The sequence below is a fragment of the Saimiri boliviensis genome, chromosome 11, assembly GCF_048565385.1.
Source record: "Saimiri boliviensis isolate mSaiBol1 chromosome 11, mSaiBol1.pri, whole genome shotgun sequence".
NCBI lineage: Eukaryota > Metazoa > Chordata > Mammalia > Primates > Cebidae > Saimiri > Saimiri boliviensis.
In genome coordinates, this window is record NC_133459.1 from 26,908,742 (window position 1) to 26,931,145 (window position 22,404).

Sequence of the window (22,404 nt, forward strand, 5' to 3'; positions counted from 1 at the left end):
AGGTTGCAGTGGGCCGAGATCATGCCATTGCACTCCAGCCTGGGTAACAAGAGCGAAACTCTGCCTCAAAAAAAAAAAAAAAAAAATTGTTCTTTCTAACTTTTAAATTTACCAAACACATTTAAAATGTTATATAGGCTGGGCGCAGTGGCTCAAGCCTGTAATCCCAGCACTTTGGGAGGCCAAGGCGGGTAGATCACGAGGTCAAGAGGTCGAGACCATCCTGGTCAACATGGTGAAACCCCATCTCTACTAAAAATACAAAAAAAAAAAAAATTAGCTGGGCATGGTGGCGTGTAATCCCAGCTACTCAGGAGGCCGAGGCAGGAGAATTGCCTGAACCCAGGAGGCAGAGGTTGCGGTGAGCCGAGATCGCGCCATTGCACTCCAGCCTGGGTAACAAGAGCGAAACTCCGTCTCAAAAAAAAAAAAAAAGAAAATGTTATATAAACATATTTTCATTAATAATATAGGATTAAGGCCAGGCACAGTGGCTCATTCCTATAATCCCAGCACTTTGGGAGGCTGAAGCAGGCAGGCAGATCATTTGAGGTCAGGAGTTCTAGACCAGCCCAGCCAACATGGTGAAACTCTATCTCTACTAAAACTACAAAAATTAGGCTGGGCTCATGCCTGTAATCCCAGCACTTTGGGATGCCGAAGTGGAAGAATCACGAGGTCAGGAGTTCGAGACCAGCCTGGTCAACATGGTTGACCATCTCTACTAAAAATACAAAAAATTAGCCGAGTATGGTAATGGGCACCTGTAATCCCAGCTACTGGGGAGACTGAGGTAGGAGAATCTCTTGTACCCAGGAGGTGGAGGTTGCAATGAGCTGAGATCATGATATTGTACTCCTGCCTGGGCAACAAGAGTGAAACTCCATCTAAAAAAAAAAAAAAAAAACAAATTAGTCGGGCATGGTGGCACACACCTGTAACCCCAGCTACTCAGGAGGCTGTGGCAGGAGAAGAGAATTGTGTGAACCTGGGAGACAGAGGCTGCAGTGAGCTGAGATTGTGCCACTGTACTCCAGACTGGGTAACAGAGAGAAGCGCCATCTCAAAAAAAAAAAAAAAAAAAGCGCATTGGCTAACGCCAACAGGGTTTCACCATGTTGACCAGGATGGTCTCTATCTCCTGATCTTTGGGAGGCTGAGGCTGGAGGATCACAAGATCAGGAGATAGAGACCATCCTGGTCAACATGGTGAAACCCTGTCTCTACTAAAATACAAAAAATTAGCTGGGCTGGTGGTATACGCCTGTAGTCCCAGCTACTTAGGAGGATGAGGTAGGAGAATCACTTGAACCCGGGAGGCGGAGTTTGTAATGAACCGATATTGGGACATTGCACTCCAGCCTAGCAACAGAGGGAGACTCCGTCTCAAAAATAAATAAATAAAAAGAAGCAGCAGAAGCATTAAGTGTATGATGCTCCATGTTTTTAAGCAAAACAGTTTGAGTGTAAACACTAGTGGCTATTTCTCTTAGGTGGGAATATGCATGATTATTCCTGCTTTCTGTATATTTATAACAAATATGACTTACTTTTATAGTCAGCAAAAGTTTGAAGTTATAAAATTAAAATCAAAAAGTATATTCACTTATCTAAAATCTTGTGATCTTTGTTTTGTTGTTGTTGGATTTTGGGCATTTTTTATTACAGTGAAACAGAAAAGTTTCAACAAGTAGTCTAAATCAAGAATCCTAAATTTATCAGAGCTAGCCACTCTTTCACATCTGAAATTAAATCCTTGTATATTTGGGTTGCTAAAAGATGATGGAGAATATGAGACCCTCTCACTTTCCTTAACTTGCTGCCTCGCCAGCTCTGCTCAGTAAAACCACCCAAGTTTAAAGACAATTTACATACAGGTTTCATATCCCTAACCCAAAAATCCAAAATCCAAAATGCTTCAAAATCTGAAACTTTTTGAGAGTCAATTGATGCTCAAAGAAAATGCTCACTGACATTCTGAATTTTCTAATTTGGGATGCTTCAACCAGTAAGTAAGTAGAATGTATATATTCCAAAATTCCAAAAAAAATTCAAAATCCAAAAAACTTCTGGTCCCTAGCATTTTGGATAAGGAATACTCAGTATTGTACTGTACAGATTCCATCACTTTACTCCACCATTTTTCTCAATCCTAACTATGATATAAATTAAGTATGTATTCTGATGTAGGTACACCTGCAGCTATGCAAAGCTCCCCCATTACAGAGGCCCTAGTAACATCAATCAGCTCACCTCAAATGGGTTCAAATTGAAGTAAGAGGAACCAGGACGGGTCAGTCTTTCAATCTGATTTTTGGATGTTAGAACCGAGTCTCTCTTCTCTATTTGTTTCACCTAAAATTATGAGGATTAAAAACTTCATTAATAGATTTCAATAATAAACTGAATTGTTTATCTTAACACAATATTTACTGACATGTTCAAGAAGCATTTATTTGTATGTTTAGCACGTGCAAGACATTTTGCTAAATGCTTTGAGAAATAATTAAAACTATCATTTGTTGAATTTTAACATAAAAATCTTACATGTATTCATTAATCTCAACAACCCTATGTGGTCAATACTGCTATTATACCCATTTCACAGATAAGAATACTGAGGCTTAGAGAAGGTAACGGACTTATTCCCAATTAACCAACTTGTAAGCCAGAATTTTAACTCCAACAGTTTGACCCCACAGCAGGCATCAAAAGGATTCAAAGATAAATAAGTCACAGCCTTTAAAGAACTTCCACTCTAATGATGGAAGATGTACTTCTGTGTGGTTACACTTCATTTACAACTTACAACTTTAAGAAAAAAAAAAATAAGAGATTTATCTGTGGGGGAAAAAAATAAAGAAAAAAATTAAAGAGCAAAAAAAGGAAAACTACAATCACAGTAAGACATAAAGTACAAGCAACATTTAAAACTGTGATAGGAAGGAACAAATAACTCCACCACCTAACTCTAATAGAGTTAGAAAAATCCCAGACTTGGCCAGGCACAGTGACTGCCACCCATAATCCATGTTTTGGGAGACTGAGGTAGGTGGATTGCTTGAGCTCAGGAGTTGGAGACAAGCCTGGGCAACATGGCAAAACCCCACCTCTATTTTTAATTTAAAAACAAGGGAAGACCGGCCGGGCGCGGTGGCTCAAGCCTGTAATCCCAGCACTTTGGGAGGCCGAGGCGGGTGGATCACAAGGTCAACAGATCGAGACCAACCTTGGTCAACAAGGTGAAACCCCGTCTCTACTAAAAATACAAAAAATTAGCTGGGCGTGGTGGTGCATGCCTGTAATCCCAGCTACTCAGGAGGCTGAGACAGGAGAATTGCCTGAACCCAGGAGGCGGAGGTTGCGGTGAGCCGAGATCGTGCCATTGCACTCCAGCCTGGGTAACAAGAGCGAAACTCTGTCTCAAAAAAAAAAAAAAAAAAAAAAAAAAAAAACAAGGGAAGAAAGAAAAAGAAAAATCCCTGACCTGAAGACAATGCCAGGGAGAACAAGCACCAGGCAGTCCCCAGAAAACATTTTTGGTGTCACTGTCAGAGTTGGAATGAATCTCTGGTATGCTATATACCATCTTTATTCCTATGGCCAAAACAAGGTTGGAAAGAATTTCATTAACATAAAAAGTCATTCCTTCTAGGCATCTTCCCTCTTCGCTCGTTCCCTTCATACTCTGTATCCTCTTTCTTAGATTTACTTATCACTACCTGACACCATGTAGGATATTTGGGTTTAATCTGCTCTACAGAATGCAAGCTCTATGAAAACAGGATTTTTCTCTCTTGTCCACTACCGTATCCCCAACATCTAAATAGCAAGCTAGTACACTTCAGATGTTCAATAAACATCAGTTAAATGAATGAGGCCATGTGGTAGCTTATGCCTGTAATCCCAGCACTTTGGGAGTCTGAGGCAGGAGGATCATTTAAGCCCAGGAGTTCAAGACCAACATAAGCAACATGGCAAGCCCCTGTCTCTCTCTCTTTTTTTTTTTTTTTAAATGACTGAAGCATCCTTCCTTAGATATTTTTTCCCATACAATTCAAACAAAGGTTAGTATTTGGTTTTTTTGTTTGGTTTTTTTGAGATGGGGGTCTTGCTCTGTCACTCAAGCTGGAGTGCAGTAGCAGCCTAGGTCACAGAGCTGGGTGATCATGGCTCACTGCAACCTCCACCTCCTGGGCTCAAAGGATCCTCCCGCCTCAGCCTACTGAGCAGCTGAGACTACAAGCAGCACCTGCCAGATGTCTAGACCTAAATGTAATACTTTGGAGAAACTACTATGTAACAAGCACTGTTACAAATGCAAGAAATAAAAGATGAATGTGATATGGTCCTTACCCCTGAATAGCTCACAGCCTGCTGGGGGCAAGTCTATTCCTCAAAGCCATCCCAACCTACGGAGGTCCCATCTCTATCTTGCTTAACCCTGAGAAAGATGCTTCCGCTTTATTTTTATGAAATGCTTTCTTATACATTAACTCCTTTAGTACTCATTAAAACGCTTATTTTAAAATTAACTCTCTGGTCAAGCACCGTGGCTAACACCTGTAAACCCAACACTTTGGGAGGTCAAGGCAGGAGAAATGCTTTAGCCCAGGAGTTCAAGATCAGCCTGGGCAACACAGAGAGACCCTGTTGCTACAAAAATAAAAATAAAAAATCCACCGCGCATGGTGACACAGACTTGTAGTCCCAGCTACTGGGAAGGCCGAAGTGGGAGAATCACTTGAGCCCAGGAGGCAGTGGTTGTACATTCCAGCTTGGGCAAGAGTGAGACCCTGGCTCAAAATAAATAAAATAAAATTAACTCTCTGGCTTTTACAGATATGGAACGTGAAGATCTGCAAAATTAATGTCTTGTAAGAATTCAATCTCTCAACCGGGCACAGTGGCTCACGCCTGTAATCCCAGCACTTTGGGAGGCCGAGGCGGGTGGATCACGAGGTCGAGAGATCGAGACCATCCTGGTCAACATAGTAAAACCCCGTCTCTACTACTAAAAATACAAAAAACCAGCTGGGCGTGGTGGCGCGTGCCTGTAATCCCAGCTACTTAGGAGGCTGAGGCAGGAGAATTGCCTGAACCCAGGAGGCGGAGGTTGCAGTGAGCTGAGATCGCGCCATTGCACTCCAGCCTGGGTAACCAGACCGAAACTCTGTGTCAAAAAAAAAAAAAAAAAAAAAAGAATTCAATCTCAGTCCAATCAGGTTAACTGCCTTCCAGTAATTTTTTTTTCTAGTCTTTTTCTTTCTTTTTAAACAGACATGGTCTCACCCTACCGCCAAGAATGGAATGCAGTGGTCCGATGATAGCTCAACACAGCCTCAAACTTTTGGATTCCTCCCACGTGGAACTCCCAAAGTGCTGGGAACACAGACTTGAGCCACTGTGCCCGGCCCCTTGCAAGAATTTAATCTGAGGCCGGGCACGGTGGGTCACGCCTGTAATCCAAGCACTTTGGAGGCCAAGGTGGGGGGATCACCTGAGGTCGGGAGTTCAAGACCAGCCTGACCAACATGGTGAAACCCCGTCTTTATAAAAAATAATAATAATAAAGTAAAAAAATAAAGAAAGAAAAAAAGAATTTAATCTGAGATTCTGATTCCAAATGTCATGCGTTTATTTTGTTCATTCATTCACTCAACAAATATTTACCGAGCATCCACGACACACTAGGCGCTGGATATGCGACAGTAAAGGAGGCTCAGACCAAGCCCACTGCTGTTCTAACATACCACCAGGCTGTAACCTACTATAAGGCCCCAAACTATTTCACCTCCCTAAACCTCAGGTTCGTCATCTGTAAAATGGGGGTAATATAATGCCTAACTGGCATGATACACACTGCCTGGCGTTCGTGAATGGCATAAATAACCACGAAAACAACTCCTTACAGAGGACTAAGGGACGTCTTGGGGACCAAGAAGGCTAAGTCACTCCCAGGAAGGGCCCAGCCTCTGACAGTTCCCGACTCCGCGGACTTGGGGCACTCTGCCCGCGCGCCCGCACTACGTTGGACACACTCGCCACCCCCCTCGATAGGTCGAACACCAGCCCCTCTTTCGTTGCCGGCGGCATCTCCCAGCAGCTATCGGTGGGAGACGCTCACACACCCCTAGACCCCCTCCACCCCGAAGACTGGACTGGAGGAATAGCCCAACGGTCCAGGCCAGGCGGCCACTGCCTTTGTCCACTGGGAAATCAGGCCCGGGAGAGGTCACCCCGGTGCCACTACTCCTCACTCTGTGTTCACCTCACTGTAGAAGGTCATAAATGCTTCCTCTGTGCTGCCTCCGCCGCCCGAAGTCCCGCTCTCTGCTGAAGCCGCCATTTCCCAGGCCAGCCACCACGTGACCCTTTTGCGCAGGCGCCGCCTCAAGTGATTCTTACAGGTCCGCCCCCGCTAGCCCGCCTCCAGTCCGGGAAGCTCTTAAAGAGCTCTCAGCCCAGCCAGGCGCTTTAAACCTAGGTGGGCTTTTTTAAATTTAAACCAATTGCCCATAACATATAATTAGCCAGTTTTTAAAGTTTTTATTTTTATTTATTTTATTTTGAGACGGAGTCTTGCTCTGTCGCCCAGGCTGGAGTGCAGTGGCACGATCCCAGCTCACTGCAGCCTCTACCTCCCAGGTTCCAGGGATTCTCCTGCCTCAGCCTCCCGAGTAGCTGGGATTACAGGCTCAGGCCACTCCCGGCTAATTTTTGTATTTTCAATAGAGATGGGGTTTCACCATCTTGGCCAGGCTGATCTTGAACTCCTGACCTCAGGTGATCCTCCCGCCTCAGCCTTCCAAAGTGCTGGGATTACAGGCATGAGCCACCACGCCTGGCCATAATTAACCACTTTAAAGTAAATAACTTGCTTAAGTTATTATTGTTAGGTAAAAATAAAAAATTTAAAAAGTGAATGATTCAGCAGTTTGTTTGTTTTGTTTTTTGAGACAAGATCTCGCCCTGTCGTCCAGGCTGGAGTGCAGTGGTGCAATCACAGCTCACTGCAGCCTCTACCTCCTGACCTCAAGCTATCCTCCACTTCAGCCTCCTGACCTCAAGCTATCCTCCACTTCAGCCTCCTGACCTCAAGCTATCCTCCACTTCAGCCTCCCAAGTAGCTGGGACTGCAAGCGCGTGACACCATGTCCAGCTACTTTTCTGTACTTTTGTAGAGACCGGGTCTTGCCATGTTGCCCAGGCTGGTCTAGAATTCCTGGGTTCAAGCGATCCTACAGCCTCAGCCTCCCTAATTACAGGCGTGAGCCACAGCGCTGGACTGGCTCAGTGGTCTCTAGAACATTCACAATATTCTGCAACTACCACGTCTCTCTAGTTCCAAAATACTTTCATCACCTCAAAAGGAGACCTAGTAACTTTTTTGAGACAGTCTTGCTCTGTCGCCCAGGCTGGAGTGTAGTGGGGCGATTTCCGCTCACTGCAATCTCCGCCTGCCAGGTTCAAGCGATTCTCTTGCCTCAGCCTCCCGAGGAGCGGGGATTACCACCATGTCCACCTAATTTTTGTATTTTTAGTAGAGACAGGGTTTCACCATGTGTTGGCCAGGATGGTATCAATCTCCTGATCTCATGATTCGCCCGCGTCGGCCTCCCAAAGTGCTGGGATTACAGGCGTGAGCCACCGCGCCCTGCCAAGGAGACCTAGTATCTATTAAGCAGTTACTCCCTATTCACCCCCTCTCCTCAGTCCCTGAAAACAAGCAATCTGTGTTCTATCTCTATGGATTTACCTATTCTGGGTATTTCATATAAATGGAGTTAAACAATATGTGAATAGGTATTTCACATAAATGGAATTAAGCAAAATGCCAGGCGGGGCTGGTATTTTCCTAACCAAAAGAATATCAATAAAGCCAATCTTAATATTTCATAGAAAATGAAGTGGGTTTTTTTGTTTGTTTTTTGCTTTTAGACAAAAGTCTCACTCTGTCGCCCAGCCTGGAGTGCAGATCTCGGATCACTGCAATCTTCGCCTCCCGGGTTCAAGTGATTCTCCTGTCTCAGCTGGCTTACTGCAATCTTCGCTTCTGGGTTCAAGCAATTCTCCTGTCTCAGTCTCCCGAGTAGCTGGGATTACAGGCACGCCACCATGCCTAGCTAATTATTATTATTATTATTATTATTATTGAGACGGAGTTTCACTCTTATTGTCCAGATTGGAGTGTAATGGCACGATCTTGGCTCACTGCAACCTCTGCTTCCCAGGTTCAAGCGATTCTCCAGCCTCAGCCTCCCAAGTAGCTGGGATTACAGGCATTTGCCACCATGCCCGGCTAATTTTTTGTATTTTTAGTAGAAACAGGGTTTCTCTATGTTGGTCAGGCTGGTCTCGAACTCCCGACCTCAGGTGACCCACCTGCCTCAGCCCCCCGAAGTGCTGGGATATGCACCCGGCCCCAAAGAAAGTATTTTTATAATCATGAATCTGGCCCAATTCTCTCTTCTAAAGGAGAAGAAATGGAGAAGATAAAATGACTTAGAGAAGAGCTATAAACTGTGAAAGTAAATATTACAATTGTCTTATTCACATTCATTAAAGGGGAGGTGAAGGTTAGGCTTTCCCTACACTCCTACTTATGCTTTTTTTTTTTTTTTTTTTTTTTTTTTTTTTTGAGACAGTCTCGCTCTGTCACCCAGGCTGGAGTGCAGTGGCATGATCCTGGCTCACTGCAACCTCTGCCTCCCAGGTTCCAGTAATTCTCCTGCCTCAGCCTCCTGAGGAACTGGGACTATAGGCACATGCCACCCTACCCAGCTAATTTTTGTATTTTTAGTAGAGACGGGGTTTCACCATGTTGGCCAGGATGGTCTCGATCTCCTGACCTGGTAATCTGCCTGCCTCAGCCTCCCAAAGTGCTGGGATTACAGGCGTGAGCCACCACACCCAGCCTACTCTTTTCTACTCCATTGCACCGCATTGCCAGAAGTGCAGTTATTGCCGGGCGCGGTGGCTCAAGCCTGTAATCCCAGCGCTTTGGGAGGCCGAGGCGGTTGGATCACGAGGTCAAGAGATCGAGACCATCCTGGTCAACATGGTGAAACCCCGTCTCTACCAAAAATACAAAAAATTAGCTGGGCATGGTGGCACGTGCCTGTAATCCCAGCTACTCAGGAGGCTGAGGCAGGAGAATTGCCTGAACCCAGGAGGCGGAGGTTGTGGTGAGTCGAGATCGCGTGATTGCACTCCAGCCTGGGTAACAAGATCAAAACTCCGTCTCAAAAAAAAAAAAAAAAAAAAAAAAGAAGTGCAGTTATTAAGCCCATTTAATAATATGTTGTTAACAACAACAACAACAAAAAACTGTAAAATTTTTTTTTTTTTTTCTTGAGATGGAGTTTCGCTCTTGTTACCCAGGCTGGAGTGCAATGGCGCGATCTCGGCTCACCGCAACCTCCGCCTCCTGGGTTCAGGCAATTCTCCTGCCTCAGCCTCCTGAGTAGCTGGGATTACAGGCACGCGCCACCATGCCCAGCTAATTTTTTGTATTTTTAGTAGAGACGGGGTTTCACCATGTTGACCAGGATGGTCTCGATCTCTTGACCTCGTGATCCACCCACCTCGGCCTCCCAAAGTGCTGGGATTACAGGCTTGAGCCACCGCGCCCGGCCATATTTTTAAAAGGTTTTTTTTAATTGCATTTTAGGTTTTGGGGCACATGTGAAGAACATGCAAGATTGTTGCATAGGTACACACATGGCAGTGTGATATGCTGCCTTCCTCCCCTTCACCTATATCTGGCATTTCTCCCCATGCTGTCTCTCCCCAACTCCCCACCCCCTGCTGTCCCTCCTTTATTTCCCCCCAACAGACCCCAGTGTGTGATGCTCCCCTCCCTGTGTCCATGTGTTCTCATTGTTCACCAATATGAGTGACCATAGCTTGGGGAAACACAGTCTCAAGAGGTCCTAGGAAAGTGTCCCTGAGGTCATCAAGTTACAATTTGGATTTTCTTAAGGGTTTTTTTTTGGGGTTTTTTTTTTGTTTGTTTTTGTTTTTTTTTGAGACAGAGTCTTGCTCTGTTGCCCAGCAGGCTGGAGTGCAGTGGTGCCATCATAGCTTGTTATCATCTTGAACTCCTAGGCCCAAGGTATCCTCCCAAGTAGCTAGGATTATAACACATGTACCAACATGCTAGGCTAATTTTGGGGGGAAAGGGAGGTAGAGATGATGTCTCACTACATTGCCCAAAGTGGTCTCAAACTCTGGCATCAAGTGATCCTCCTGCCTTGACCTCCCAAAGTGCTGAGATTACAGACATGAGCCACCGCACCCAGCCCACAGTTTGGTTTCATACATTTCAGGGAGATAGGAGTTACAGTCAAAGATATAAATGAATACATGAAAGATATACGGCCGGGCGCGGTGGCTCAAGCCTGTAATCCCAGCACTTTGGGAGGCCGAGGCGGGTGGATCACGAGGTCAAGAGATCGAGACCATCCTGGTCAACATAGTGAAACCCCGTCTCTATTAAATATACAAAAAAAAATTAGCTGGGCATGGTGGCGCGTGCCTGTAATCCCAGCTACTCAGGAGGCTGAGGCAGGAGAATTGCCTGAACCCGGGAGGCAGAGGTCGCGGTGAGCCGAGATCCCGCCATTGCACTCCAGCCTGGGTAACAAGAGTGAAACTCCCTCTCAAAAAAAAAAGAAAAAAGAAAAAGAAAAGGAATTTGTAATTGGTTAAAGGAGTAAAACAGTCTAAAAATCTGGAGTCAGCAGAAAGAAATGTTTAAGGAAGGCTGTTAGCCAATACATTGGGTCAGAGTGACCTGTAAATGTGTGTGACTTAACTGTCCTGTGTCATAGCCTTAAGTCCATTTATAATTCAATATCTTATTTTCACAAAGAGTGTGTTTTGCTAATCTTATGATCTCTATTTCAACATTGACGCTGGTCAGTTGTTGTGCTTAAACACCAAAACGGAGGAAGCATAACAAGATGTGCTTCTGACCTCCCCTGCTTTCACGGCTGGCTAAGAATTCAGTTTTGTGGCTCTCTGCTCCTCCTGTTCGACAGACAGCCGCATCTTGTCTCCCATCGCCAGCCACATCCCTGAGACACCATGGGGAAGGTGAAGGTCGGAGTCAACGGATTCGGTTGTATTGGGCGCCTGTTCACCAGGGCTGCTTTTAACTCTGGTAAAGTAGATACTGTCGCCATCAATGATCCCTTCATTGACCTCAACTACATGGTCTACATGTTCCAGTATGATTCCACCCATGGCAAATTCCATGGCACTGTCAAGGCTGAGAATGGGAAGCTTGTCATCAATGGAAATCCTATCACCATCTTCCAGGAGTGAGATCCCTCCAAAATCAAGTGGGGCAATGCTGGCACTGAGTACGTGGTGGAGTCCACTGGCATCATCACCCCATGGAGAAGGCTGGGGCTCACTTGCAGAGGGGAGCCAAAAGGGTCATCATATCTGCCCCCTCTGCTGATGCCCCCATGTTCGTGATGAGCGTGAACCATGAGAAGTATGACAACAGCCTCAAGATCGTCAGCAATGCCTCCTGCACCACCAACTGCTTAGCGCGCCCCTGGCCAAGGTCATCCATGACAACTCTGGTATCGTGGAAGGACTCATGACCGCCGTCCACACCATCACTGCCACCCAGAAGACTGTGGATGACCCCTCCAGGAAACTGTGGCATGATGGCCGTGGGGCTCTCCAAAATATCATCCCTGCCTCTATTGGCGCTGCCAAGGCCGTGGGCAAGGTCATCCCTGAGCTGAACGAGAAGCTCACTGGCATGGCCTTCCATGTCCCCACTGCCAACGTGTCAGTGGTGGACCTGACCTGCTGTCTGTAAAAACCTGCCAAATATGATGACATCAAGAAGATGGTGAAGCAGGCATTGGACAGCCCCCTCAAGGGCATCCTGGGCTACACTGAGCACCAGGTGGTGTCCTCTAACTTCAAGAGTGACACCCATTCTTCCACCTTCAATGCTGGGGCTGGCATTGCCCTCAATGACCACTTCGTCAAGCTCATTTCCTGGTATGACAATGAATTTGGCTACAGCAACAGGGTGGTGGACCTCATGTCCCACATGGCCTCCAAGGAGTAAGACCCCTGGACCACCAGCCCCAGCGAGAGGAAGAGAGGCCCTCACTGCTGGGGAGTCCCTGCCACACTGAGTCCCCCACCACACTGAATCGCCCCTCCTCACATTTTCCATGCAGACCCTTGAAGAGGGAGGGGCATAGGGAGCCCCACCTTGTCACCTTGTCGTGTACCATCAATAAAGTCCCCTGTGCTCAGCCAAAAAAAAAAATAATAATAATTCAGTTTTGTTTTTGTTTCTTGTTTATTTGTTTGTTTGTTTGTTTTGAGACGGAGTTTCACTCTTGTTACCCAGGCTGGAGTGCAATGGCGTGATCTCGGCTCACCGCAACCTCCATCACCTGGGTTTAAGCAATTCTCCTGCCTCAGCCTCCTGAATAGCTGGGATTACAGGCGTGCGCCACCATGCTCAGCTAATTTTTGTATTTTCAGTAGAGACAGGGTTTCACCATGTTGACCAGGATGGTCTCGATCTCTTGACCTCGTGATCCACCCATCTTGGCCTCCCAAAGTGCTGGGATTACAGGCATGAGCCACCGCGCCCGGCCTGTTTGTTTGTTTTTTGAGACGGAGTCTCACTCTGTCTCCCAGGCTGGAGTGCGGTGGTGATCTTGGCTCACTGCAAACTCTACCTCCTGGGTTCCAGCAATTCTCCTGACTCAGCCTCCCAGGTAGCTGGGACTATAGGTATGTGCCACCTCACCCAGTTAATTTCTTTTTTTTTTTTTTTTTTTTAGTAGAGATGGGGATTTCATTGTGTTGGCCAGGCTGGTCTCGAACTCCTGACCTCAAGTGATCCTCCTGCCTTGGCCTCCCAAAGTGCTAGTGTGAGCCACTGAGCCTGGCCTTGTCTTCTTGTTGTTTTTTGTTTTTGAGATGAAGTCTCACTCTGTGTCCCAGGGATGGAGTCTGACTCTGTGTCCCAGGCTGGAATGCAGTGGCACAATCTCGGCTCACTGCAACCTCTGCCTCCCGAGTTTAAGAGATTCTCCTGCCTCAGCCTCCCAAGTAGCTGGGATTACAGGTGTGTGCCACCATGCCTGGCTAATTTTTTGTATTTTTAGTAGACACAGGGTTTCACCATTTGGCCAAGGCTGGTCTCCAACTCCTGACCTCAGATGATCCACCCACCTCGGCCTCCCAAAGTGCTGGGATTACAGGAGTGAGCCACTGTGCCTGATGGGAATTCAGTTTTTAATGATTTTTTTGGTGTCCTTTGGCCAAGAGGGGGTCCATTCATTTGGTGGCGTTGGGGGGCAGCTTGCAATTTTATTTTTGTTAACAATATTAATACAATCCACAAATATTAATTCAGTGCCCACTTGTGCAAGGTACCTGATAACTTCACAAGGTGAAAAGTGCAAAGAAAAAAAGAGACCAAAACAGGGAGAAGATATGAGAGAACCCCTGGTGATAGAATGACAGAGAAGGTTATATTTACGTATTTTTCTTTTTTTAGTAGAAACGGGGTGTTGCTACGTGGCCCAGGAAGGCCTGAAACTCCTTGGTTCAGGTGATTCTCCCGCCTTGGCCTCCCATACCATTGGGATTATAGGCATGAGCCACTGTGCTGGGCCAGGGAAGTTTGCTCTGAGGTGACATTTATGTTGACTAGAGAGTGAAATGTCAATGAAACAAAAGAAGCCTGGGTAACATAGCAAGACCTTGTCTCAACTAAAAATAAGAAATTGGCCGGGTGCAGTAGCTTACACCTGTAATCCCAGCACTTTGGAAGGCTGAGGCCGGAGAATCACAAGGTCAGGAGATCGAGACCATCCTGGCCAACATGGTGAAACCCTGTCTCTACTAAAAAAAAAAAAAAAAAAAAAAAAGGCCGGGCGCGGTGGTTCACGCCTGTAATCCCAGCACTTTGGGAGGCCGAGGTGGGTGGATCACGAGGTCAAGAGATCGAGACCATCCTGGTCAACACGGTGACATCCCGTCTCTACCAAAAATACAAAAAATTAGCTGGGCATGGTGGTGTGTGCCTGTAATCCCAGCTACTCAGGAGGCTGAGGCAGGAGAATTGCTTGAACCCAGGAGGCGGAGGTTGCGGTGAGCCGAGATGGCGCCATTGCACTCCAGCCTGGGTAACAAGAGCGAAACTCTGTCTCAAAAAAAAAAAAAAAAAAAAAAAAAAAAAAAAAAAAAAAAAAAAAAATTAGCTGGGCATAGTGGTGGGTGCCTGTAATTCCAGCTACCCCGGAGGCTGAGGCAGGAGAATCGCTTGAATTAGTAGGAAGTAGGAGGTTGCAGTGAGCTGAGATCCTGCCATTGCACTCCAGCCTCAAAACAGAGAGAGACTATGTCTTTAAATAAATAACTAAATAAATAAATAAAAATTTAAAAATTAAAAAAAGAAAAAGCAGCCAGCATAGTGGCATTTGTCTAAAGTACCAGCTACTCAGGAGGCTGAAGTGGGAGGGTTGCTTGAATCAGGAATGTGGAGCGTTCACTGAGCGGTAATTTCATCACTGCACACTCTCTGAGTGCAACAGGGTCAGACTCTGTCTTAAAAAAAAAAGAGAGAACTGGGCGCGGTGGCTCACGCCTGTAATCCCAGCACTTTCGGAGGCCGAGGCGGGTGGATCGCGAGGTCAAGAGATCGAGACCATCCTGGTCAACATGGTGAAACCCCGTCTCGACGAAAAATACAAAAATTAGTTGGACATGGTGGCACCTGCCTGTAGTCCCAGCTACTCGGGAGGCTAAGGCAGGAGAATTGCTTGAACTGAGGAGGCGGAGGTTGCGGTGAGCCGAGATCGCGCCATTGCACTCCAGCCTGGGTAACCAGAGCGAAACTCCGTCTCCAAAAAAAGAGAGAGAGAGAGAGAGAGAGAGAGAGAGAGAGAGACCGAGACCGGGCACAATGGCTCACACCTGTAATCCCAGCACTTCGGAAGGCCGATTTGGGTGGATCATCTGAGGTCAGGAGTTCGAGACCAGCTTGGTGAACATGGCAAAACCCCGTCTCTACTAAAAAGACAAAAAAATTAGCCGGGAGTGGTGGTGCATGCCTGTAATTCCAGCTACTCGGGAGGCTGAAGCTGGAGAATCGCTTGAACCTGGGAGGCAGAGGTTGCAGTGAGCTGAGATCGTTCCACTGCACTTCAGCCTGGGTGACAGTGAGACTTCTTCTCAAAATAAATAAATAATAATTTAAAATAATTTTTAAAAAGAAACAAAAGAACACTGATACTTTTTTTTTTTTTTTTTTTTTTTTTAGAGGAAGTCCTGTTCTGTTGTCCAGGCTGTAGTGCAGTGGCACGATCTAGGCTCACTGCAACCTCCACCTCCCAGGTTCAAGCCGATTCTTCTGCCTCAGCCTCCCGAGTGGCTGGGATTACAGGAGCGTGCCACTACACCCGGCTGATTTTTGTATTTTTAGTAGAAACGAGACACGGTTCTACCATGTTGGCCAGGCTGATCTGGAACTCCTGACCTCAGGTGATCACCCACCTCGGCCTCCCAAAGTGCTGGGATTACAGGCGTGAGTCACCGCGCCCCGCCAGAACACTGACACCCCTCATAACAAATGAATGCGATTTACGTATCTCTAAGCCGAGGCACGTCGGACGTCGGTATCCTGGACGTCAGCATCCAGGGACACAGCTCCCAACTCCATGTTCCCCCATTTTATTGACGCTACTAGGCCAGGAAAGGGAAAACTTCCTTTGAGCTTTAAACTAACAACGACTTTAGGATTGAAATCGTGGGCTGGGGGTGGACGCCACGCCTCATTCTGATGGGTCCAAGAGCCGAAATTTCGGCTTCTGGCACTCTCCTTACCCAGCTCTCTACGCTCCTCCGTCATTCTGCTTTCCAGTCCATTGCCCGGAGCCCTTGCTAGCGATTGGCTAAGAATAGGCTCGCCTCTTGCTCGAGATTCGCTGTGAGCTCCAGGAAGCCCGCCTCCGCTCTCCCATGATTCGCTACTTCAGTGTTCTTCCGCCCCTCCATCAACCAGATTGGGTGCTTGGCGGTCCCCGTCGTTAGCGCGTACCCAAGTACTGCTTGCTGCGGCAGAGACGCCAGAGGTGCAGCTCCAGCAGCAATGGCAGTTACGGCGTTGGCGGCGAGGACGTGGCTTGGCGTTTGGGGCGTGAGGACCATGCAAGCCCGAAGCTTCGGCTCGGATCAGGTACGCTGCGACAGTGTCCGCCGCCCCAGCCGCGAGGGCGGATCCCATCTTCGCTTCCTTATCTTTACCAGTGTCCCTGTCTCTTTGCAGTCCGAGAATCTCGATCGGGGCGCGGGCTCCATCCGGGAAGCCGGTGGGGCCTTTGGAAAGCGAGAGCAGGCTGAAGAGGAACGATATTTCCGGTGAGGCTCACTGGGTCCCAAGTCCAGGCCGAGATCTCCCAGGGCTTTCGAATCCTTAAACTGCCAATCGCCCCACCTATTCCTACCTGGTGCCTTGGGGCACCCCATCCCCCAACAGAACTCTCGAGCCCCTTGATGTGCCGACCGTTGCCACCTATACGGCATTCCTAGTTCCCTGCAGAACAGTCTCAGGCCCCCAAAACATTTCCACTGGCGAGTCTCCAAAACAACCCACGGCTTAACTCCTCCTTTATCATTACCATCCCCCTCGTGGAGTTCTCCTCTGGTCGTGCGAAACGCCCCCAGATTCTTCGCACAGGGTCTAGATCCCACCATCCAATGCTTGCCTCCCAGCCTGACTCGCTCGGCCCTCACCCGTCACCCCCTCTACGCTCTCTTTCCTCCCCAGCACGCCTTAGCTTTGCAAGCCTGCATGCATTCAGGCTTCTCAGGCGTTTCCAGACCCCTGACTCCACGAGTGAGGGTCTTGGGAGCTGGTCATGAGAGCTGCTTATGGTTGGACTACACCACCTACCTCCTAAAGGCTTTTGTCCTACTCAGCTCAGCCTAGACCTGTAGATTTCCCTCTCCTGCTTGGGAGTATGGAGTGGGCTGGGCCTATCTACTCCCTTTCCCAGCCCCGAGTTATCTTTAACTGACTTCTGTCCACTCTGGAGAGCAGTGAGGAATTAATCTTGCTTTTGCTTGTCCTTTGGCCATTCACTTCTGCCTTCTGTTAAGAATTATCACCATGACACCTGCCATACTGTATAGAGCCAAGATACAGCCCTTAGAGACTATCTAATTGAGCCCCTGCTCAATAGATAGTTAGGAGAACTGAAGCCTAAATGTGGCCAAACCAACATTGTAATCCAGTCCCTTCTTGGGACCTAAATTGAACTGCCTACTACTGCCCATGCAGGAGACCCATTTTTGGCCTTACAGTGGGCCATATGTGTTTACAGGCAAAGAAAGCCCTAGACATATTAAAATAGGAGATGGGTATTTGTCTTTTAACCACACCCCCTTGTCTTCCTCATTTTGTTCCTTTGTTTCCTCCCAAAGGGGAGTCAAGTTCCTTGGGTTGTTCCTTGCTTAGGTATTAGGGACTTGTGTCACATCTCTCTGGAGTTTTCTATTGCAAAGAGGAATCCGAAAGCAAAAAGCTCTTAATGATGGAATTTAAGCCACTAGCACCAGTGGAATCATTTTGGTCTTCTCCTTAAGATGGCTACACCTCAATTTAAGATGGGATATTCTTTCACTAGTTAAGGAGTAGAAGAAGATGACCAGCCAGACTCCCATGGAATTGGGACACCTGTTCCTTGCTTAGGTATTACAGGTTATGCTTAGAGATCTCTTTGGGGTGAAGGATTGACATTAAACCCTGAGCCACTGTGTCTTTGTAGAGCACAGACTAGAGAACAACTGGCAGCTTTGAAAAAACACCATGAAGACGAGATTGTTCATCATAAGAAGGAGATTGAGCGTCTGCAGAAAGAAATTGAGCGGCATAAGCAGAAGATCAAAATACTAAAACATGATGATTAAGTGCACACAGTTCCCCATAGAATGGCACATGTCATTGCCCACTTCTGTGTAGACATAGTTCCGGTTTAATTAATATTTGTCTGTGTGCTACTAACAGATTATAATAAATTGTCATCAGTGAACTGTGTCTGATGCCTTCTTCTATCTGGGAGAGATAGAGGGACATACACTAATGAACTACTAAAATGAATTAGAGGGTTCCCTTCATCAGGAAACCCACCACCAAAGCACAGTGTGATAAGTGCTATGAAACAGTGCAAGTGGGGGGATGGGCATGACATAGAAAAGGTACCCCTCCCAGTCTAATTAGAAGTGTTCAGAGAAAGCTTCTTGAAGGCTAAATCCCAATCTAAAGCATAAAGATAAGGAGCAGCCTGGCCATCAAAAGGAATCATTGCTTCAAAAGATACAACTGGGCCAGGTACAGTGGCTCATGCCTATAATCCCAGCACTTTGATAGGCCAAGGTGGGCAGGTCACCTGAAGTCAGGAGTTCAAGACCAGCCTGGCCAACATAGTGAAACCCTGTCTCTACTAAAAATACAAGAATTAGCTAGGTGTGGTGGCATGCACTTGTAGTCCCAGCTACTCCAGAGGCTGAGGAAGGAGAATCACTTGAACCTGGGAGGTGGAGGTTGCAGTAAGCCAAGATTATGCCACTGCATTCCAGCCTGGGTGACAGAGTGAGACTCTTGCCTCAAAAAAAGGATAAAATTGAAAGCACCATTAGTTAAAACAGCATTTTGCATTTTTAAAACGGTTTAGAGGACACTTAATATGAGCTAGTCATCCTTGTTCTAATTTTGTAGACCGAGAGAACTGGAATTAGAAAACGTGATTTATACAGTCACTCAGCACCTTGGCAGTGAGACTTGTATTCAGGTTTTATGACTTCTAATCCAAGTCTGTTATTAGCAGAAAATCAGAATTATTTCTTAGGTTATATTTTGCTTTGCCAAGTATGTTTTTGTTTAAAATTAGACTTGAGGGCCTTGTATAACTAAATTATTATACAAACTAGTATAAATCCTCTAGGCAGAAAAATTTCAGGTGACCTTTGGGCCATTAACAAAACATTTTCAGTTCACCAATTTAGTAGAGTATTTGCCCAGGATTGTAATGAGTTATTTGTTCAAAACCCTATCTATCTCACAAAGGCTTCTAGGGCCACTGAATGATAAAAGCTTGGAGAAGTCACACTGACCTTGTCCACAACTTGCCCATGAAACTGAACCCTGAGCAAGGTGTGGTTGTGCGTGCCTGTAGTTCAGCTACTTAGCAGTCTGAGGCAAGATGATTGCCTGAGCCCAGGCATTCCAGACTTGCCTGGGCAGCATTTTAACCCCAACTCCTAGAAAGAGAGAAAGAAACGCTAAACCTTGAATTACAATGATTATAATGTTGCTGAATCTCAGCGCTAAGGCCTCGGTAGTGCCTATTTTTCAAGTAGCCAGCACAAAATGAAGTTCAAGAAACAATCATACTGGCCAGGTGAGGTCTGTAATCCCAGCCCTTTGGGAGGCCAAGTCGGGTGGATTACGAGGTCAGGAGCTCAAGACCAGCCTGACCAACATGGCAAAACTCCATCTCTACTGAAAATACAAAAATTAGCCAGGTTTAATGGCGGGCGCCTGTAATCCTAGCTACTCAGGAGGCTGAGGCAGGCGAATCACTTGAACCCAGGAGGCGGAGGTTGCAGTGATCTGAGATCGCACCATTGTGCTCCAACCTGGGCGACAGAGCGAGACACCATCTCAAAAAAAAAAAAAAAAAAAGAAAAGAAAAAAATAGAAACAATCACACGAAGATCAAATGCCTTTTCTTTTAATGTTATTAACAGAATAACACTTGAAAAGTTTAAAAATGGGAATAACACTTTAAAAGTTAAAAGATGCCTGGCCGGGCGCGGTGGCTCACGCCTGTAATCCCAACACTTTGGGAGGCCGAGGCGGGTGGATCACGAGGTCGAGAGATCAAGACCACCTTGGTCAACATGGTGAAACCCCGTCTCTACTAAAAATACAAAACATTAGTTGGGCATGGTGGCGCATGCCTGTAATCCCAGCTACTCAGGAGGCTGAGGCAGGAGAATTGCCTGAACCCAGGAGGCGGAGGTTGAGGTGAGCCGAGATCGCGCCTTTGCACTCCAGCCTGGGTAACAAGATCGAAACTCTGTCTCAAAAAAAAAAAGGTTAAAAGATGTTTTAGCAAACATCTTTCATTTTGCATACTTACAACAAAAAAGGAATACAAAATCCCCTAAATTGTACATGATAGTGTTTGTTTGTTTTTGTTTTTGTTTTACTTATAATCAACAATTGTCTTACTAGGAGTAATGTTCCTAAATGGCTTCCTCAGTAAAGATGTACCATCTAGGCCGGGCACAGTGGCTCAGGCCTGTAATCCCAGCACTTTGGGAGGTGAGGTGGGCGGATCATCTGAAATCAGCAGTTCAAAACCAGCCTGGCCAATATGGAGAAGCCCCATCTCTACTAAAAATACAAAAAATTATTTTGTGTTGGTGGTACATGCCTGTAATCCCAACTACTTGGGAGGCTGATGGAGGAGAATCACTTGAACCCAGGAGGTAGAGATTGTGGTGAGCCAAGATCAAGCTATTGCACTCCAACCTGGGCAACAAGAGCGAAATTCCATCTCAAAAAAAAAAAAAAAAAAATACAAAAATTAGTCAGGCCTGGTGGCACACATCTGTAATCCCAGCTATTTAGGAGGCTGAGGCAGAAGAATTGCATGAACCTAGGAGGCAGAAGTTTCAGGGAGCTGAGATCATACCACTGCACTCCAGTCTGAGAGACAGCAAGAATATTGTCTCCAAAAAAAAAAAGTACCATCTACTCTTGTCATATATTTTATTTTAAATAAGAATCAGTCTGGCCGGTCACGATGGCTTGCGCCTATAAATCTAGCACTTTGGGAGGCCGAGGCGGGTGGATCATGAGGTCAAGAGATCGAGACCATCCTGGTCAACATGGTGAAACCCTGTCTCTACTAAAAATACAAAAAATTAGCTGGGCATGGTGGCACATGCCTGTAATCCCAGCTACTCAGGAGGCTGAGACAGGAGAATTGCCTGAACCCAGGAGGCGGAGGTTGCAGTGAGCCGAGATTGTGCCATTGCACTCCAGCCTGGGTAACAAGAGCGAAACTCCATCTCAAAAAAAAAAAAAGATCACGCCATTACACTCCAGCCTGGGCAACAGAGCAAGACTGACTCAAAAAAAAAAAAAAAATTAAATAGGCTAATTTAAATATATCCGAACTTTGCGAAAATGGTAACTCGCGTTCTTTTTGTTATGATACACCTGTGGTTAATTTTGCTACCTTGCTGCAATAAAAAGGAAGATGTAAGATGTAAATACATACAGAGCAATATCATAAACATGTTTAAATCCTAAAAGAATTTATGTGACATGAGCCAGTAATCACAGAAAACGTAGCACAGGTCATGGGTTTCACCTGGAACCTAGAAGGACCCCAGGTGGTTCTTAGAATCAGGATAATTTGCAAAGTACTACAGCAGTGGTTCCAAAAGCCAGCAGTGTCAGCGTCACCTGGGAATTTGTTAGAAAAGCAAATTCTCAGGCCCCACCACAAACCTGCTGAAACTGGGGGTTTGACTCAGCAATCTTTTTTTTTTTTTTTTTTTGAGACAGAGTTTCACTCTCATTGCCCTGGCTGGAGTGCAATGGTGTGATCTTGGCTCATCACAACATTTGCCTCCTGGGTTCAAGTGATTCTCCTGCCTCAGCCTCCCGAGTAGCTGGGATGACAAGCATGTACTGCCATACTCAGCTAATTTTGTATTTTTAGTAGAGACGGGGTTTCTCCATGTTGGTCAGGCTGGTCTCGATCTCCTGACCTCAGGTGATCCACCACCCTCAGCCTCCCAAAGTGCTGGGATTACAGACATGAGCCACCATGCCCTGCCTTGACTCAGCAATCTTTTAACAAGTCTTTCAGTTGATTCCGTTATACATGCACTGAAGTTTGATGACCATTGTAGTACAGGTAGTTTCTCATGGAATCTGCTAGCATTTTTGGATACACATGTTTATAAAGACAGAATATTAGGTATAATAAAAGTAACTATATGTGTTTAATATAGTTCATAATATGAATGTGACTTTAGGATTTAGAAATAAATGGTTTTTGTTTGGAACTTATTAACATTTGAAAACACAGCATTCCACAGAATACAATTTGGGAAACACTTCACTTGCATAATATATGTATTGCCTTAGTCAAAATTCTTTTTTGTCCTCCACTCCCACTGCTTCACTTGACTAGCCTAAAAAAAATCCTTTTGTTGGCCGGGCGCGGTGGCTCAAGCCTGTAATCCCAGCACTTTGGGAGGCCGAGGCGGGTGGATCACGAGGTCGAGAGATCGAGACCGTCCTGGTCAACATAGTGAAAC

At 46.2% G+C, this 22,404-nt stretch overlaps 2 protein-coding genes and 1 pseudogene across 2 annotated transcripts in view; 2 read left to right on the top strand and 1 right to left on the bottom strand.

Moving 5' to 3' along the window:
* Positions 1 to 6,385, bottom strand: part of DNAJC8 (DnaJ heat shock protein family (Hsp40) member C8) — a 37,925-nt gene extending 31,540 nt beyond the window's left edge. The window contains exons 1-2 of the mRNA XM_039474603.2: positions 6,272 to 6,385; positions 2,254 to 2,355 (exon numbers count right to left, since the gene is read on the bottom strand). Of these exons, the coding sequence (XP_039330537.1) occupies positions 2,254 to 2,355; positions 6,272 to 6,349 (180 nt within the window). The 5' untranslated portion in view covers positions 6,350 to 6,385. The remainder of the gene's footprint in view (positions 1 to 2,253; positions 2,356 to 6,271) is intronic.
* LOC120366114 (glyceraldehyde-3-phosphate dehydrogenase pseudogene) overlaps positions 1 to 12,123 on the top strand; it is a 448,321-nt pseudogene extending 436,198 nt beyond the window's left edge.
* A 3,921-nt stretch (positions 12,124 to 16,044) lies between these two features.
* On the top strand, positions 16,045 to 18,092 carry ATP5IF1 (ATP synthase inhibitory factor subunit 1). The gene is made up of 3 exons (XM_003944582.4): positions 16,045 to 16,237; positions 16,328 to 16,419; positions 17,829 to 18,092. Exons 1-3 carry the CDS (start codon positions 16,151 to 16,153, stop codon positions 17,968 to 17,970), a joined length of 321 nt encoding a protein of 106 aa, XP_003944631.1. The 5' UTR covers positions 16,045 to 16,150; the 3' UTR covers positions 17,971 to 18,092.
* The last annotated feature ends 4,312 nt before the right edge of the window (positions 18,093 to 22,404 follow it).

Bases quoted from the DNA above. Each gene is read 5' to 3' on its own strand.
- ATP5IF1 (XM_003944582.4), top strand. From the start codon at position 16,151: ATGGCAGTTACGGCGTTGGCGGCGAGGACGTGGCTTGGCGTTTGGGGC. The intron at 16,238-16,327 runs GTACGCTGCGAC...GTCTCTTTGCAG, and splicing joins GAAGCTTCGGCTCGGATCAG to TCCGAGAATCTCGATCGGGG. The intron at 16,420-17,828 runs GTGAGGCTCACT...GTGTCTTTGTAG, and splicing joins GAAGAGGAACGATATTTCCG to AGCACAGACTAGAGAACAAC.